The sequence below is a fragment of the Panthera tigris genome, chromosome F3 (assembly GCF_018350195.1).
Source record: "Panthera tigris isolate Pti1 chromosome F3, P.tigris_Pti1_mat1.1, whole genome shotgun sequence".
In the NCBI taxonomy this organism is placed as follows: domain Eukaryota; kingdom Metazoa; phylum Chordata; class Mammalia; order Carnivora; family Felidae; genus Panthera; species Panthera tigris.
The window spans coordinates 14,151,839-14,172,130 of NC_056678.1; the positions used below are offsets into that span (position 1 = coordinate 14,151,839).

Genomic DNA, 20,292 nt, shown 5'->3' on the forward strand with positions numbered 1-20,292 from the left:
CTTACAATCGTGAGATCATGACCTGAGCTGAAATCAAGAGTAGGATGCCTAACCACCTGAGCCACCCAGGCGCCTCAAGATGTTCAGTATCTTTTACCACCAGGGAAATGCAAATTAAAACCCCAGTGAGGGGCGCCTGGGTGGCTCAGTCGGTTAAGCAGCTGACTTCGGCTCAGGTCATGATCTCGCGGTCCGTGAGTTCGAGCCCCGCGTCGGGCTCTGTGCTGACAGCTCAGAGCCTGGAGCCTCTTTCAGATTCTGTGTCTCCCTCCCTCTGACCCTCCCCTGTTCATGCTCTGTCTCTGTCTCAAAAATAAATAAACGTTAAAAAAAAAATTTTTTTTTTAAATAAAAAAAAACCCCAGTGAGATTTTATTATGGATCCAAAATTTAAAAGGCTGGTGACATGAAATGTCGGTGAGGGTATAAAGCAGCTAGCACCCTCGTATGTTGCTGGCGGGGCTGTAAAATCTTGTAATCACTTTGAAAAACATTTTGACAGTGTCTTATGTAGTGAAACACATACATAACACATGACTCTGGCAGTTTCACTCCTTGGTATTTATCCAAGAGAAATGAAAGCACATACATTTACACAAAGACTTAGGCATGAATGTCCATAGCTGTTTATTCATAGTTAAAAAGCTAGAAGCAGTCCATGTGTCCGTCCCACATGAAGTGATGTGCCTATGATGGAATATTGTCCAGCAATAGAATGGACCAAATTACTGATGGACACCTCAGAACTATCATCCTGAGCACAAGAAGCCAGGCACAAAAGAAAATATAACTTGATATATCCATATATATGAAACTCTAGGAAAGGTAAAACTGCTCTATGCTGCAAGAAGTAGACCAGTGGTTTTTTGGGGTCAGGGGCACTGTCCTGACAGAGGAGTGAAGAAATGTTCTCTTTTTTTTTTTAAGTGTTTGTTTTATTTTATTTATTTATTTTAATTTTTTAATGTTTGTTTATTTTTGAGAGAGCACAAGCAGGGGAGGGGCAGAGAGAGAGGGAGACGCAGAATCCGAAGCAGGCTCCAGGCTGTGAGTTGTCAGCACAGAGCCTGACGCGGGGTTCGAACTCACGAACTGTGAGATCATGACCTGAGCCGAAGTTGGACGCTCAACCCAGTGAGCCCCCCGAGGCGCCCCAGTGTTTATTTTTTAGAGTGTGTGTGTACAAGTGGGGGAGGGGCAGAGAGAGAGGGACAGAGGATCCGAAGCGGGCTCTATGCTGACAGCAAAGAGAGCCCAGTGTGAGACTCGAACACTTAAACCGTGAGATCATGACCTGAGCTGAAGTCGGACACTTAACCAACTGAACCACCCATGCACCCCAGAAATGCTGTGTGTCTTGATCGGGACAGTAGTTACACAAGTGTATCATTTGTCCCTACTCCTCCGACCTGCATTTAAAATATGTGCCTCACATTTTATGTGAATTCCATTTCAATGAAGTTGCTTTTTAAAAAATGATTGTTCTTTAAGTTTACTGCGTGAAGTAGGTACTTTTGTATAATTTTATGTTTGAAGCTCATCTCTGAGCTGGAGATGAAGTAACTAAACACCAGAAAGATAAAGTGGTTTGCCTAAGTCAGCACTGTTAGCAAATGATAGAGTCCGGATCATATTTTTTTTTACATAGCCCAGTGTTTTTGTCGTACCATTATTTTCTCGTTTGTGAGGATTCTGACTGGTTACATGGTTTTTAAGGTTTCTTTACCCTACTAGGTACTAAAATCAGTATTTTTAAGACCGTTTTTTTTTTAGCTCCTTAATATTTCAGACTTTCAGGTGCTCTTTTTATTTTGCTTATTTCTGCATAGTTGCTGGCAGTGACTGTAGTGGTTTTAGAACACATCGATTGAAACGTAAATCATTAAAACATAAAAATCTCTCACGGGATCTCCCACATTTCACTATGGGTTCTAGGTATGCGTTTCTAGATCTTTCAGTTTAAAGGTAGAAAATTCTATCTGTGCAGGCTGATTTCTAGGAATCTTCCCTCCTTTGACATGTCAGCAGTAGGGGGGTCTCCTCTTCTTCACCTAGCGTCTCTGGGTGTGTTTTTTCCCTGTAATGGTACCTTTATATTCTCAGGGCTCATGTGACACAGTTTTGCATCTTTATGGACTTTTCTCCCTCCTTAGGCATTCCATCTCTGACAGTTGGTGCTCTGAAAAGTGCTCACATTCTAAATTTCCTTTGTGTCTAAATTTAGATTTTGAAATTCATGTTGTGACAGCTTCTAATTTTATTCACCAAATTCTGAGTGAGCAGTAATGTCTGCCACAAGAAATAGGTGCATGCGCAGTAAATGTTAGATGGCTAGATTAATTATTCTGGTCTTAGTTTGGGGAATTTTCTGAATTTAATTTTTCCCATGTTGCTTCTTGTTTGCATTTTACTGTGCGTGTTTTACCAGGAATAGTTGTGACATTTTGTGGAGTTTTTCCTGCCCCCTTCATGTCAGAAGTCCAGTGTTGGTCGGAAATAGATTTGTCATATTCACCTGATAATTTATCATAATGTTGCAGCATCCTCCTCCAGACCGACAGGCAGTACCTGGAAGACCAGGCCCTTTCCCCCCCAAGCAGCAAGTACCGGATGAAGATGAAATATGGAAGCAAAGAAGAAGACAGCAGTCAGAACTTTCTGCCGCAGTGGAACGTGCTCGGAAACGGCGCGAAGAGGAAGAGCGAAGAATGGAAGAGCAAAGGAAGGCAGCGTGTGCAGAGAAACTGAAACGGTTGGACGAAAAGCTTGGCATAGTGGACAAACAGCCATCTCCAGAGGAGATTAGAGAAAGGGAGCGAGAAAAAGAAAGAGAGCGCGAGAAAGAACTTGAAAAAGAACAGGAACGGGAGCGAGAGAAGGAGAGGGAAAAAGAAAGGGAGAGGCAACAGGAGAAGGAGAAAGAACTGGAGAGAGAGCAGGAAAAACAGAGAGAAATGGAAAAGGAAAGAAAGCAAGAAAAAGAGAAAGAACTGGAACGGCAGCAGGAAAAGGAAAAAGAACTGCAAAAGATCAAGGAACAGGACAAAGAATGTGAGTCGGAGAAGAAAGAAAGGGAGAAAGTGGAGGAGAAAATCGAACACAAAGAACCTACTTTAGAGCCTGTGGTAGAGAAACCAGAAAGTGAAAACACCTGTAGTAAAGGTATGCTAGTCTTGTTTGTTCTTATAGAAACTTACGAGGCTTCATATTACCTCTGGTGTGGATGTTTGTGTATTTTTTTTAAGTTTATTTATTTTGGAGACAGAATCCCAAGCAGACTCCACACTGTCAGCTCAGAGCCTGGCATGGGGCTTGAACTCATAAACATGGTCCGCAACTAAGAGTCAGATGTTTAACCACCTGAGCCACCCAGACACCCCTGTGTATTTTTCATACAGGTCTGTAATCCAGATGAGAGTGATTGAGTTTTTTTTTTAAATAGAAGTTGAATTTTATTGGATACTTTATTATCCTTTTTTCCTCAGTTTGTTTTATTATGGTAAAATATATGTAACATAAAATTTACCATCTTAACAATTTTTAGCTGTACAGTTTAGTGGTATTAAATACATTCATAGTGTTGTGCAGCCATCACCACCATCCATCCATCTCCCGAATTCTTTGCATCTTGTAAAACTGAAACTCTGTACTATTAAACAGCAGGTCCCTATTCACCTTTCTCTTCAGCCCCTGGCAACCCCTATTCTGATTTCTGTCTCTGATGTTGACTGTTCTCAGTGCCTCAGATGCACAAAACCCTACAGTATTTGTCTTTTTTGTGATGGGCTTATTTCACGTAGCATAATGTCTTCAAGGTTCTTCCATATTAAAGCTTATTGCAGAATTTTCTTCCTCTTTAAGGCTATAATCTATTACCTATGTATACCACATTTTGTTTCTCTGTTTATCCGTTGATGGACACTTTGGTTGATCCCATATTTTACCTATTTTGAATACTCCTGTGAATGTGAGTATACAAATACCTTGTTGAGACCCTGCTTTCATTTCTTTTGATTATATACTCAAGTGGAATTGCTGTATTATCTGGGAATTCTATTTTTAATTTTTGGAGGAACTACTATACTGTTTTTCACATCAAATGCACCATTTTATATTCCCACCAACAGTGTACAAGGGTTCCAGTTTCTCCATGTCCTTGCCAACATCTGTTACTTTCTGGGATTTTTTTGATAGTAGCCTTCTAATGAGTATGAGGTGGTATCTCATTGCAGTTTCGCCGTGCCTTTTCCCAGTTAGTGATGCCACGTATTATTATCTTTTCGTGTGTGTGTTGGCCAGTTGTATATCTTTGGAGAAATGTTCAAGTCATTTGTCCATTTTTGAATCAGATTGTTAAGTTTTAGGAGTTGGCTATACATTCTAGATGTTAATCCCTTATCAGATATGTGATATGGCAATATCATCTCCCTTTACATAGGTTGCCTTTTCACTCTGGATATTCTTTTCACGCAAAAACCTTTAAAATTTTCATGAAATCCGTCTATTTTTTTGTTGTCTCTGCCTTTGGCATGAAGTCTAAAAAGTCATGGCCAAATCTAATATGAAGCTTTTGCTGTGTTTTCTTCTAAGGGTTTTATAGCTTTGTCTTAAATTTACATCTTTGACCTATTTTGAGTTCAGTTTTGTACATTTTGTTAGGTAAGGGTACAGCTTTACTCATTTGCATGTGGATATTCAGTTTTCCCAGTACCATTTGCTGAAAAGACTGTTCTTTCCCCCCATTGAATGGTCTTGGCAGCCTTTTCTAAAATCGTTCAACCATGTATGCGATGGTTTATTTTGGGGTCTCAGTTCTTTCCCATTGGCCTTTCTGCCTGACTTTATGCTAGTATCATACTGTTTTTACTACTGTATGCTTTTATTTTTATTTTATTTCAAAGAGAGAGAACATGTGAGTGGGAGAGAGGGGCAGAGGGAGGAAAGAGAAAGTCTTAAGCAGGCTTCATGCTCAGGATGGAGTCCATCAAACCCATGACCCTGGGATCTTGACCTGAGCCAAAATCAAGAGTTAAGACACTTGGGGCCCCTGGGTGGCTTAGTTGGTTAAGCATATGACACTTGATTTTAGCTCAGGTCATGATCTCACGATTTGTGGGGTTGAGCCCCATGTCATGCTGACAGCACAGAGCCTGCTTGGGATTCTCTCCCTCCCTCTGCCTTCCTCTCCCCTGCTCATGCTCACATGGGAGTGCTCTCTCTTTTCTCTCTTAAAATAAACAAACAAACATATAAAAAAGCAGTCCGACACTTACCTAAGCCACCCAGGCACCCCTCTAGTATACTTTTATTTATTTATTTATTTATTTATTTATTTATTTATTTATTTATTTATTTCTAGTATACTTTTAGATCCAGGTATGTGAGTCTTCCATCTTTGTTACCTTTTTTTTCATGATGGTTTTGGCTATTCTGGGTTCCCTGAGGTTCTATGTGAATTTTAGGATGGGTGTTTCTACTTCTGTAAAGAATGCCATTAAGATTTTGAGAGTAGGTTGCTTTGGGTGGTATTGATAATGTTAACAATGTTAAGTCTTCCAATCTGTGAACATGGGATGTGTTTCCATTTATGTCTTCTTTAATTTCTTTAAGCAATATTTTGTAGTTTTCATTGTGCAAATCTTTCACCTCCATGCTTCATTCTTAAGCATTTTATATTTTTTGATGCTATTATAAATGGAATTGTTTTCGTAATTTCTTTTTTAGGTCATACGTTATTAGTATACTAGGGACTACAAAGTTTATGTTTTTAGGAATTTGTTCATTTCATCTTGGTTATCCTATTTTGGTATATAGCTGTCCATAATACTCTCATAATCCTTTTTGTTTTTGTAGAATCGGTAGTAATGTCCCAATTTCTATTTCTGATTTTAATAAGTTGAATCTTCCTAGTTAAAGGTTTATCAATTTTGTTGACCTTTTCAAAGAACCCACTATTTAGCTGCATTAATTTTCTCAATTTTTCTATTCTCATTGTTGTGGATGTCTGTGTTGATCCTTTATTTCCTTTCTTCTAGTAACCTTGGGTTTACTTTATTCTTATTCTCTTCCCTTACGTTGTAATACTAGGTTTTGGATTGAAGATCTTTTTTTTAATGTAAGCATTTATACCGATCAATATCCCCCCTTTGCACCACTTTTGCCATGTCCTGTGTGCTTTGGTATGTTGTGGTTTTGTTTTCATTCATATCTTAAGTATTTTCTAATTTCCATTGTCATTTATTCTTCGATGTCTTAGTTGATTAAGAGTGTGTTGTTTAGGGGCACTTGGCTGGCTCAGTTAGTAGAACATGCAACTGTTTCTTGGTCTCAGGGTCATGAATTCGAGCCACATATTGGGCGTGGAACCTACTTAAAAAAAAGTGTGTTGTCTAATTTCCACAGGTTTGTGACTTTTCCTGTTTCACTTCTCTTTTTGATTTCTAACTTCATCTCATTGTAGTCAGAGAAAATACTTCATATGAGATTTATCATTTTAAATCTTTCAACAGTTGATTGATTTGTGGCCTAACATAGGGTCTATCTTGGAAAATGTTTTACGTGCACTTGAAAAGAATGTGTTGACTGTTTGTTAGAGTGTTCTGTAGATCTGGTAGATCTGGTTGGTTTCTTGGTTTCCTAACTTGCCTTCTGTCTGGTTATTCTATTCATTATTGAGTGTCCAAATGTAAATGTAGAGCAGTCTGTTTATCCCTTCAACTATTTCAGTATTTTACTTCATATATTTTCATGGCCTGTTGTTAGAGACACACACATGTATTAAATATGTGTAAATATTTGTAATTGCTATATCTTGCTGCATTGAACCTTTGTATGTAATATCCTTTGTCTTGTAAAACTTATTTCAAAGCCAGTCTTGTCTGATACTAGTATAGCCACCTTGCTCTTTTGGTTACTATTTCTATGGAATATCTTTGTTGATACTTTCATTTTCAATCCCTTTTTGTCCTTGGATCTTAAGTGAGTTTCTTATAGATAACATATAGTTAGATCATGTATGTTTATCCTTTTTTGACAATCTCAGTCTTTTGATTGGAGTCCAATTCAGTCCATTTAAAGTAAATATTGCTTAGAGGGGACTTATTTCTGATCTTTTGGTATTATTGGCTTTTTATATGACTTCTTTCCATTTTTGCCCCTCCTTTTCTGTCATTTCATGTCTTTTGTGTTTAGTTGGTTATATTGTATTGAAACATTTCGTTTCTTTATTTTTAAATATTTATTTTTGAGAGAGAGAGCGAGCGTGCATGCACATGTGCACACATATGCTCAGGGGAGGGGCAGAGAGAGAGGGAGATAGAGGATCTGAAGCAGGCTTTCCTAACAGCAGAGTGCCCAGTGCGGGGCATGAACTCTAGAATTGTGAGATTGTGACCTGAGCTGAAGTCAGACACTTAACCAACTGAGCCACCCAGGCACCCCATCATTGGCATACTTTAATATTAATGGATGCTAAAAGAGAACAACCTCAGAGAATCTCATTAACAGATGATGAGAAAGGAGTATAGATTTGAAATAAGGAAATTCATATTTTAGTCCTTGTTCCGCCAGTGAATACATGTATTCACCCGATTGATTTAACTGTCAGTGAGGACTATACCGACACAAATTATTTATACTTTTCTTTTTAATCATTATTTAATGGCGTTTTTATTTTTATTCATATATATTCTCTGATGGCAATTTAATTTTTGCTAGGTTTTTCAGCGTGATGTACCCTTTTGGTTTTAAGCATTGCATCTACTTGGCTCTTTTTTTCTCTCCAATATTTTATTTTCCCTTTTACAACACTTAATGTCAAATGTATGCCAACAATAAAATGTGATTTGTGATTCTTTAGAGCATGATTTTTACACTGGCAAAATAAACTTTGTTTTAAAATTCATCCCTAGTTCTGTGAGAAAAGAATTCATAATGAACTTGGCTTTGTAATTGTGACAAATGGCATTCTCTGGAACAAATATAGCTCTGGTTTTCTTTAGAATGCAGAATTGTTATTTATTTAGTAAGTATGTGTATAGTTCTTTTTGGTATCATTCGTGATATATACTGTACATAGAATGATAATTTATATGTTTGAAGATAGCTGGTGATCACTCTGTTGTCAGACTTTGATTGGCTTCCTTTTTCCTAGTAGTCTGTTGATCAAAAAATTATTGTGGTGTTATTTAAGTTTAGGCCATTTGTGTTTTCACATAAGTCCTAGTGAGCCACAGGTAAATACTGACAGGATTGATATTTATGGAAACAATGGGAAATACGTCATATTTGAAATATTTTATTATCACAAAATATCAAATACAAATTTTTGCTTGGTAAAGCATTTGGGCCTGTTTTCTTTCTTAAGAATCTCTTTCTTGCTTATCTAGCTTTGAGGAAATGTAAGGTTTTGTTAACTTAATGTAAATCTCATTGATGGCTACCAGTATGAGAGTATAGGATAGTTTTCTGGACTGTTGAGGATTCTTTCTTCTTAACCCTTTTAATATATCAATCTAGTAATTTCACTCCAGCGCACACATCATGTGTTTGTTAAGTCTCATAGATGAGTATAGTTATTTTTCACCTTTTCTTTGGACAGAGGATGACCCAGTTTTCATTAGACAAGACAGCAATCGCAGTGAAAAAGAGACCACACAAGTGGCACACGAAACAGAGCCAGAATCAGGGTCTCAGCCTCGACCTGCTGTATTATCTGGTTATTTTAAACAGTTTCAGAAGTCTTTACCGCCTCGATTCCAGCGACAGCAGGTAACAACAAAAACATTGTATCATGTATGTGTGATTGAAAAGGTTTATTGTTCAATACTCTGAGTATAACATGAAACCTAAAATACAAAAAGGACACAAATTTTCCCTGAAATTCTTTCCCTTTTTAATAAAAGTTTGTTGCTAATGGGTATTACCGAAAACTTCTGTGTCATTTTCCCCCCTCTACTTCATTTATAGACCCCATCTTCCTTTCTAGGTAACAATTTCTGCAGTCTAATTAATGAGTGATTTCTTCCTTCCTGATTAATTTCTTAAGTTTAAGGCAACATGTCCTAACTTACCTTTGGTTCTTTTGTGTCACCACCTCTCTTTGTTAAATGTCTTTCGAATTCTTTTCCCTGAAGAATTCAAAAAAGCCCATTATTTTCTGATATGATTGATTATACTTATCACATGGACCTAAAATCTTGATTTGTGATCCTGCGTTTCCAGGAACAGATGAAACAGCAGCAGTGGCAGCAGCAGCAGCAGCAGCAGCAGCAAGGTGTCCTTCCACAGGCAGTCCCTTCACAGCCATCTAGCGGTGCGGTCCCTCCCCCACCACACAGACCTCTGTACCAGCCCATGCAGCCTCACCCTCAGCATTTGGCTTCTATGGGTTTTGATCCAAGGTGGCTCATGATGCAGTCATACATGGATCCTCGAATGATATCAGGTAGACCTGCTATGGATATTCCGCCCATTCATCCTGGTAAGTTGAAATTGAGGTTGTCTCATGGCTCACTTGTAGCTCTGCGAGACCAGAGGTTTTCATCTTCCTCCCATTTGTACCCTTAATTCCTTTAAGAGGTATAATAGAGTAAGAGTTTAAAGTAGGGTGCCTAGATTTTTAATCAAAATTTCTGTAACTTTGCACACAGATGAGTTAAAGGCAGACGCTGTATCAACGGTGTGATAAGGCCAAGACACTAGTTATTTTCAGTTTTGTAAATATTATTTAAACATTTTTTGAGTCTTAAATCATGCTTTCTGTTATTCGCTAAATTGTTTTCATTCTTTTGAGTGCTTAAGCATTTGAATTTTGTCATATATTCTGTATTCCAGCTTTTCCATTTTCTCCACCTAACACTGGACTTTTCACATAAGTTAGCTGAAAACCAGTGAATTAGCAGTCTTGTGTGGAATCTATCAGAATAAATCCAGATAGTACATTACCAAAATGATACCGAGGAAGATTATGGGTATGATCATAATATAAAAATATCGAGAGTCATGCCTTAATTTTAAAATATATACTGCAATTTTAAAATTTAATAATTGATAGCATTATTGATCAACTGAGTAAACTGTATTAATGGAATTTTCTATAGGAAATATTTGCTCTGGAAGTCTGTCACTGTTGGTGTAATCCTTTATGTTTTTTATTTACATGCATAGAGGCATCATGTGTTACCTGATTTTTATAGGCTTTTTTTTCTTCCTTTAAAGTAAAAATAAGCTGCTATTGTGGTTTTGTTTCACTTCCTCAATTCTTAAATCTATTTAATAGCAACAATAAGAATCTCATTCACAGAAAAACTTGTGTAATTTTCACTGATCGTTTCTTGAGTTCATCACTTAAACTTGGCAAAAAGTATTTCTGTAGCTCAAGTATAGAGAGTCCCAATAGTAATTAATAACCCAGATTCTGTGTGTATAGTGATTGTTTTCCCCATCTTTTTCTGATCTTTTGTAAAGGAATGATTCCTCCCAAGCCATTAATGAGAAGAGAGCAAATGGAAGGATCACCAAACAGTTCTGAGTCATTTGACCATATAGCACGATCTGCAAGAGATCATGCAGTGTCCCTCTCTGAACCTCGTGTGATGTGGGGGTCGGATCCCTATCCTCATACGGAGCCTCAACAGGCCACTGCTCCCAAGGCAACAGAAGAACCTGAGGATGCAAGGTAATGGTAGAAATTAACAGACTAAACTGAATATTGTGGTAAAATGAAAAGTAGGTAGTGTCCCTGAAAATCATCCTGGTTTAGGACTGAGCCACAAATCTGATTTCCTCCCATGTAGTGTATGTCATTTCATTTTTGGACATGCGTTGTTTTTCTGTCATTTCTGTATTAGAGCATTTTGTCACCTAGTTCTGTACACTGAATTAAATACTGAAATTCAGTGTTGAATGTTAAAATTGGCAAGTTTCTACTGTTGATTAGATACTTGATACGTAGTCTAGCTAAAGTGTTGATATAGTTTTTCCACTGATGAGAAATGGTAGACATTTGATTATCAGTATCTTGTGGAAGTTTTCTAATGCCGAGAGAAGGATAAATACTAATTTACAAAGATCTTTTAGGGGAACCTGGGGACGCCTGGGTAACACACTTGGTTAGATGGCCAACTCATGATCTCACCTCAGGTTTTGATCTCAGGGTCATGAGTTCAAGCCCTGTGCTGTGCTCCATGCTGGGCGTGGAGCCTACCTAAAAAATAAACACTAAGATACTTTGAAGTAGCAGACAGTTGGTGATCTATAATAATTGATAGCTATGAAGTTAGAACTTCTGCCTTTTTAAGGGAGTGTATTTTGTGATGCTTTATCATTCTGATTAATCAGGGAAGATAGACCTACTGTGGGATAGTCTTCGATTATAATTATAGGTGGAAATTCTTAGTCTTGGAATTCACGTCAGCATGGGACACATGCATGGCTCAGTCAGTTAAGCATCCAACTTTGGCTCAAATCATGATCTCAGGGTTTGTGAGTTCGAGCCCTGCCTTAGGCTCTCTGCTGTCAGTATGGAGCCTGTTCTGAATCCTCTCTCTCCCTGCTCCCCCGCCCCCCACCCCACCCCACTGCCTCTCCCCTGCTCGCTCGTGCTCTCTCTCTTGCTCTCTCTCTCTAAAATTGAATAATCATTTAAATAAATAAATACTTCATATCAGCATAGCCTAAACTTCTTTTTTCTTATGAAGTTCATGTGTTTTCAAATGAGAGGGAAAAAACATACTGTATCTACCCTCAACAAAATTTTTAAGCATTTGTACATCATTGTTAACTCTAAGTACAGTGTTAACAATATTGTGCAGTGTTTTACAGCACATTTGTAGAACTTTTGCATCTTATAGGAACTTTTGCATCTTACTGCCTCCTACGCCCTGGCAGTCACCATTCTGTTTTATGATTGGATGAGTTTGATTATATTATATTCTCATATAAGTGGAATCCTGCAGTGTTTGCCCTGCGATTGATTTATTTCACTTAACATAACATTCTTATCCATTTGGTAGCACAGAATATTCCATTGTATGTATATATATTCCATGTATGTATATATATGTATATACTACATTTTCTTTTCACGGGGCTTGAACTCACGACTCTGAAATCAAGACCTGAGCTGAGATCAAGAGTTGGATGCTCAGCTGACTAAGACACCAGGCACGCTGACACCACATTTTCTTAATGCATTTGTCTGTCAGTGGACATTTAAGGTTGTTTCCACCTCTTGGCGATTATGAATAATGCTGCACTAAACTTGGAAAGGAGACAAAGATTCGGATGCTTTTTAAATGTTTTTTATGATTAGGATCCATTTACTTTTTTTTTTTTTTTTTTTTAAGGTTTATTTATTTTGAGACAGAGCTCATGTGTGCGCAAGCCAGGGAGAGGTAGAGAGAAAGGGAGAGACAGAATTCCACCAGGCTCTATGCTGTCAGAGGGGAGCCCGGCTTTGGGCTCAATCTCATGAACCGTGTGAGATCATGACCTGTACCAAAACCAAGAGTTGGACGCTTAACAGACTGAGCCACCGAGGCGCCCCTCATTTACATGTATAATTAGAGAGGTTGTTTTGCTATACACTTATGCAAAAGAGTTTTTGCGTTGATAGCGATGCCTCTGAATTCTCATTATTTTAGGCCTGAAGCCTCACTGGATCCGGAACCGATTACTGCTGCTTATCCTGTAGAACACAGTCAATTAGAGGCTCATCCCAAAGCAGACTTTGTCAGAGAATCAAATGAGACAGAAGTACAAAAGTTTTTAAGCAGATCTGTGGAAGACATTAGAGCTCGCCATACTGACACAAATAATCAGTCTGCTTGTTTTGATGTTCCTGATCAAAAACCTGTATCCACTCCTCCAGAAGAGCGGATTTCAGCTGGAGCGGAAAGTCAGCCTGCCCGGAAAAGAAGTGTTTCCCATGGCTCTAACCATACTCAAAAGTCAGAGGAGCAAAGAAGTGAGCCATCCGTAAGCATTCCTAAAGTAACCAGCAGATGCACTGATCCAAAGGAACCAACAGAAAGGACTGAGGAAAAACCAAAGAAGGATGGCTTTACACGATCTTCTGAAGGACCAAAACCTGAAAAACTATATAAATCCAAATCGGAAACTCGTTGGGGCCCAAGGCCAAGCTCCAACAGAAGAGAAGAGGGTAGTGATAGGCCTGTGAGAAGATCGGGTCCCATTAAAAAACCAATACTTAGAGATATGAAAGAGGAACGAGAGCAACGGAAGGAGAAAGAAGGGGAAAAGGGAGAAAAGGTCCCTGAGAAACTTGTAAAACCTGAGAAGATGGAAAAGAAAGAGCCTGTCCCTCCAGTCCCACCGCCTGCTGCGCCAACTCAGCCACAGTCAGCTCTACCACCACCTCAACCAGAACCAGAGAAATTCCCTTCAACAGAAACTTCAACTTTGGTTCAAAAGCCACCTCAAGATGCTGAGAAGCCCTCAGAACCTGTAAGTAGTGTTGAGGTAGAGCCTGTGGCTAAAACTGTAAACCCACAGATTGTCACAGCACCAACAGTCAAAGAAGAAAAACAACCTGAGAAAGTTGGTAGCAAAGACCTTGTAGAGAGGCCTCGACCAGATTCAAGACCAGCAGTTAAAAAAGAATCCACTTTACCCCCTAGGACCTATTGGAAAGAAGCGAGAGATAGAGATTGGTTTCCAGATCAAGGGTACAGAGGTCGAGGCCGAGGCGAATACTATTCCAGGGGCCGGAGCTATAGAGGTTCTTATGGAGGGCGTGGCCGTGGTGGGAGAGGGCACACTCGAGATTATCCTCAGTATAGAGACAGTAAGCCACGGACAGAGCATGTGCCCTCAGGACCTCTCAGACAGCGAGAAGAAAGTGAAACACGAAGTGAGAGCTCCGATTTTGAAGTCGTTCCCAAAAGGAGACGACAGCGAGGTTCAGAGACTGACACAGACAGTGAAATTCATGAAAGTGCAAGTGACAAGGATAGTTTAAGCAAAGGTAAACTTCCCAAAAGAGAGGAGCGTTCTGAAAACAAAAAGCCCATGAAGCCTCAGTCTTCTTTCAAGCCTGAAAATCACATCCGAATAGATAATAGACCTCTAGAAAAACCTTATGTGAGGGATGATGATAAATCGAAACCAGGCTTCCTTCCTAAGGGAGAGCCTACACGGCGAGGCAGAGGGGGAACATTCCGACGCGGTGGAAGGGATCCTGCAGGTCGGCCATCACGCCCTTCCACCATCCGAAGACCTGCTTATCGGGACAATCAGTGGAACCCAAGGCAGGTAGAAGCTCCTAAGCCAGACGATGAAGAGCCACCAAGAAGGCATGAGCAGTTTCTTCCTATACCAGCAGATAAACGACCTCCAAAATTTGAACGAAAATTTGACCCAGCTAGAGAGAGGCCCCGAAGACAACGTCCTACCCGGCCACCGAGACAAGACAAGCCACCTAGATTCAGACGTCTCAGAGAGAGGGAGGCTGCTTCAAAAACCAACGAGGTGGCAGTGCCCACAAATGGCCCAGTTAATAATGTCGTTCAAGAACCAGTTAATCCTGCTGGGGAGATTTCTGGAAACAAGACACCAGACTTATCTAATCAGAACTCTTCAGATCAGGCAAATGAGGAATGGGAAACAGCTTCTGAAAGCAGTGATTTCAATGAGAGGCGTGAAAGAGATGAAAAAAAAAATGCTGATTTGAATGCACAAGCAGTTGTAAAGAGCGGAGAGAATGCTTTACCTCCAAAAAGGGAAATAGCAAAGAGAAGTTTTTCTAGCCAGAGACCTGGCGTAGATCGCCAGAATAGGCGCGGCAACAGCGGTCCACCCAAATCTGGAAGGAATTTCTCAGGTCCTAGAAATGAAAGGAGAAGTGGGCCGCCATCAAAAAGTGGGAAGCGAGGGTGAGTACTTTGGCTTCAGTGTAATCAACTTGGGTTCCTTTAAAGAAGCTGAAAGTTGAACTGAGCAAAGGAGCCAGTCTAGACAGAGGACCCAGACATTGTTCTCCCCCAGTTTTTTGGTCTGTTCTCAGAGCGTAAGGGTGCTTGAGCAAAAGAGGTTTAAATGGTCTCCGGAGTCTTTGCCTCCTAAGTTGTTATTTTCCAGAAGAGTCCTCTTAGGACTTTGTAGCTTTAGGAGGAGAGTCTTCACACTTAGAGAAGGGCCTGCACATTGTCTTCCTGTTGGTAAGTCATCTTCTAGATGACAAGCAGCCCTCCTTTCTTTTTGGGGTTTTCTTTGCAAAACTCTGGTGCTTGTAGGTGTCCTCTGCAATTTAAATGAATACGTTTTAACCATATGTTTTATCGCTCTGTACTGGTTGCTAGGAAGTGAATGTCGAACCTTAAGAATAAATTATATTTTCCTCTTGAGTTGCAAACCTACAATAAATAATCCAGCTGGATAAAGGCCCAGAAAGCAAAGTCCTGCCCAATCACCAAGGCCACCAGTAACATAAATATCTTTGGATTTATTTTAAAACAGTTTTCCTAAACTGTGTTAAGCTTTTTCTGTTCTTTTAAATATTAAAATGTTTATAATAAATTATCAGTTTATTTAATATTAGGAAAAATTACAGTAGCAGCATGCCTACCTTTATTGATTGAGTGATTGATTTCATTTATTTGCCTAGTTTTAAATGTAGGTTTTGATACTTTCTGTATAAAACTCTCCTTCCTCTCCACTAAAATGGAGAGAAAGTAATAGTACTTACAAGCATTGGTAAACATTACAGACATGACATTTGTGAATTGCATAACATATCTGGTATATAGTAACCAACTATTATTATAGTATGTCCTGGTTTTTGACCAAATTCCTAGGTTTGGAGCCTGAGCTGATAAGAAATTTATTCAGGTAATTACTATAGTCATCTGCATTGGTTAGTTACAATATGCTTAGCATTTCAGATTACTGCATCCGTCAATGAAAATATTTTTGCTTTCTGATAACTTAGAAAAATTTTAGGGAAATAGTATGACCAACTGTGTTTCCTGAGTACTTTCTTAACACAGAATTTGAACCTCCCTTTAAAAGGTCAAAAGAATTAGGATAACATATGTAGCTGCAGTTAAGTTACTGACTATAACCAAACTATTAAGAGTTTTGAGTAATAATACTCAAGGGAAATCTTGATCTGGTTTTTGTGTAATGCAGATCTCAACAACTTAAGACTTTCGTGCCATGTAGATAGTAACAACTTTGAATGTGCCGATATAGCAGTTACTGGTTGGTTGTAGTTAAAGGCAATATTTTCAACAAGTCCCGTTTATAAGAAACGATTTTCTTCTAATATTTGAGGTCATGCTTTGTGCCAAGCACTTGGTAAGCTTTTATCTCAAGTGATACCAATGGCTAAGATGAATTAGTGAACCCATTTTCTGTGGTGTATTTTCATAAATTTAAACAAACAAATCCAAGAATAAAATTTGATAGGAAACAAAAACTATAGAGATGCATTGGATTGTGAAATATTTCCGAATTAAAAGTGGTTTTTTTATGTACTTACATTAATGTATAAGTCTGGTTGAACTTTTAAAAAAATACACGCAAGCAGCGCTTTTTAAAATTTTCATATGCTGCCCTCTTGTGGAGAAGATCCAGTAGTGAATCCTTTGGACTAGTTTGTATCTTAAATTTTCTGCTATAAACAATATTGATTAGCTTATTTATACCATGATAGACACAATAAGAACCTTCAGGGCACAATTGGGATTCTAGAGTTTAATTCCTGGAAGGAACTCATGGGAGCTAGTCCATCTCCTTTATTGGGAAGCTCAGTTTTAGTGACATTGTACTCAAGAAAAGTCACTAAGTCTTGCTGGTTTTAGAGTTAGAGTCTTCTGTCCCACTGTTTCTTCTTACATTAAACTTATAAACGGCCAGTAATCGTTTTTCATTTGTTCGGTTATGTGGAGGTGGTAATAACTCAAATTACTGTTTTATAGGCCATTTGATGACCAGTCTGCGGGCACAACTGTTGTTGATCCCGTCAATGGCAGCTCTGCACACCACCAGGAAGGAGCACCAAATGGTACAGGACAGAAGAACTCCAAAGATTCGACAGGGAAAAAAAGAGAAGACCCCAAATCAGGCCCCAAAAAACCCAAAGAGAAAGCAGATGCACTGTCACAGTTTGATCTCAACAATTATGCAAGTATGTCTTAGGTTCCTTTTATTTATATATCATCTGCTATGTTTAAGTGGACACTGTAATTAAAGGAGGCCAGAATTGGGCCTACAAGGTGGAGACAGAGGGTGATTATGAATCACTAATTGATAAAATGAACTAACGTAACACCAGGTTTTAGCACAGCCTTGAATACTTAACAAAGTTCTTGTTAAAGATAACCCATAGGGTTTCACTATTCTTCATAAAAAAGGTTAATGGGAAAATTAACCACTCTACCTTGCCAAACAGGTATAGGAAAACATAGAAAACAAAGATCTTAATTCTGTTCCGTATGCTTTATAAATTTGGTTTCTAAGATATGGTGAATACAGAATAAATCATAGGATGGGAGGCAGTGTTGCTCTGGGTAAATACTTTCAGAAAGCCACGAAGTAAAAGGATATCAAGTGCGAAGAATAACACTAGTAATAAGAAAATATTTGGTGAGGAAGTTAACAAGGAATATGCCTGTATTTTTACCATATTTGCCATTCATTCAGATGAGACTTAAGCAGGGAGTATTGTGTAAAATTGAGATCTGCTAAGACCACATAGTAATAATGGGAAAGTTAGGTACTATTATTCCAGTATTAAAAATAAAGACTAGACTTTTCTTCTATTTAATGGTCATTTAAACTGTGAAACTCTTTGGGCCCAGGCCCTTGGCATTATCGTTTCTAAATCAGTAGCTCTCCACATGTGGTCCCAGCATCACCTAGAAATTTGTGACAAATACAAAATCTACCTCAGATGTACTGAATCAGAAATTCTTGGAGCAGTCTGTGTTTTAACAAGTTCTCCAGGTGATTGTGATGTAAGCAGATATTTGAGAATTACTGTTCTAGAGTACCATTTTAGGATTCACGTAGGAAAGAAAGAAACTTGGTTTAGTCGTGTGTTTAAGAATTTTTAGTTAGATTACGGTAACCAATTTGACAATAAGTTATATTTAAAAAAATTTTTTTTAGTTAGATTATGTAAAGCAGTGGTTCTCAACAGCAGTGATTTTTGTACCCCGGGGGATGTCTGGCAATCTCTGGAGAACGTTTTGTCATAGCAGGGGGGCTGCATGCTATTGACATCTTAGTAGGTATAGGTCCAGGGTGCTGCTAAACTTCCCAGAGTGCACAGGACGGGCAGCTCAAAATGCTGATAGCACTCAAGTTAAAAAGCACTGATACAGAGAGAACAAAGTAGACCCGCAGGAAGTTTGGATGCCAGCCTTGTGGTGGTCCATAAGAGAGAGGAGAGCCTAAACACCGTATTTGCAAAATGACAAATGAAGATTATAAAAAGTCCACAAAACATGGCAGATTTATCTTCCCAAATACTTGTTTATCAGTTTTCCGTCTTCCAGAGAACTATTATATTATTGGCTTAAGACTTAAAAAGGTGAGAACTCCATTGCATTTCTGAATTGGTGGTTGGAAATTGAGCTATTCATTTTTATTTTTCGAGAGAGAGTGCACACACGATCGAGGGGAGAGAAAGAGACTCTTAGGCAGCCTCCACTCCCAACACAGAGCCCAGTGTGAGACTCTGTCTCACGATTGTGAGATCATGACTTGAGCTGAAGTTAAGAGTTGGCTGCTTAACTGACTAAGCCACGCAGGCACCCAGGGTGTTCATCTTTAAAACTCATTAAGATACACTCATCCTTAGGTTGTTTTCCTAATAACATTTAAGTAATTTCTCTTTAGCCCAAAATGTTACAAAGCACCAGGTAAGAACAGGGTGTTGAAAACAAAGTATTATTCAGATTTCTATAGAGGTTGCCTGTAGTTGGGCAAACGAGCTCTTCAGAGGATTCTAAAAAAGGTCTTTGGCAAGAAAATTAAAGTAATGAGTGATGGCATGGCTATGAAGAAAAGCTTTACACACACACGATGTAGTCTAAGTGGGAGACTGAGATGAACTTACAATTGAAGGTCTCTTTACCACTGTGATGTAATGGACGGCACGACATCCAGTGACTTGTCTAAGACCTTTCATTGAAATGAGTGCTGTTCCATTTTAGAGTTAATCTTGTAAAGGACTTAAAACCCCACATAGTAGAAGTATCATAGATAAATTAGAGCCAATCAAGGTTTTATTAGAAAAGCAAAATAACATGGGGTGCCAGTTTGGCTCAGTCAGTGGAGCGTGCAACTCTTGACCTTGGTGTTGTGGGTTCAAACCTCACGTTCGTTGGATGTAGAGATTACTTACATTATTGTATTATTATTTTTTTAATGTTTATTTTTGAGAGAGAGAGCAAGTGAGCATGTGCAGGGGAGGGGCAGACAGAGAGGGAAAGACAGAATTCAAAGCACACTCCAGTCTCTGAACTGTCAGCACACAGCCCGACACAGGGCTCAAACTCACAAACCATGAGATCATGACCTGAGCCGAAATCAAGAGTCAGTCACACACTTAACTAAGCCACCCAGGCGTCCCTGAGATTACTTAAAATTTTGTAAAACAGAAAAACAAGAACAGTAATAGGTTTTAAAAAGTAGGAGCCGGTCTTAGGATTTTTGTTTTCCTGTCACTATTCACATAAGTGGAAATTTTTAGCTATGTAAAGAGAATTGTTTGCAAGTGGATTCCCTACAAACCACTCCCGGATGATACCCTCTTGCCATCCCTCACAGGTTATCACCTTTCTGAGTTGTATATGTATCATTCCCAAGCAAATTCATATTTTTGTTTTGTGTTCCCCAATTAAGATGTATATGTTTTACAAATTAACATAACTTACTTGAATTGCCTTACCCTCCCCCTTTTTTAAATGTTTATTTTTGTGAGAGAGAGAACATGAGTGGGGGAAGAGCGGGGATGGGGATGGGGACAGAGGCTCCAAAAGCGGGTTCAGGGCTTACAGCAGTCAGCCTGATGTGGGGCTTGAACTCCTGAATCATGAGATCATGACCTAAGCCGAAGTCGAATGCTTAACCGACTGAGCCACCCAGGCTTCCCAGCCTCACCATTTTCTTATATTTATTTTGGAAACATACCTGCAACCACAAGTTGCATTGCCTGACCTATTTTAAGTTTTCTTTTAAATATTAAATTTAAGGGATCTTGGGGCGCCTGGCTGGCTCAGCCAGTCGAGCATCCGACTCTTGATTTTGCCTCAGGTTGTGATT

At 39.0% G+C, this 20,292-nt stretch overlaps 1 protein-coding gene across 1 annotated transcript in view; it reads left to right on the forward strand.

The window, feature by feature from the left end:
• PRRC2C (proline rich coiled-coil 2C) overlaps positions 1–20,292 on the forward strand; it is a 94,930-nt gene that overhangs the window by 41,640 nt on the left and 32,998 nt on the right. Inside the window, 6 exon segments of the mRNA XM_042976750.1 lie at positions 2,541–3,162; positions 8,600–8,769; positions 9,223–9,481; positions 10,468–10,678; positions 12,645–14,894; positions 16,941–17,149. Coding sequence (XP_042832684.1) covers positions 2,541–3,162; positions 8,600–8,769; positions 9,223–9,481; positions 10,468–10,678; positions 12,645–14,894; positions 16,941–17,149 — 3,721 coding nt within the window.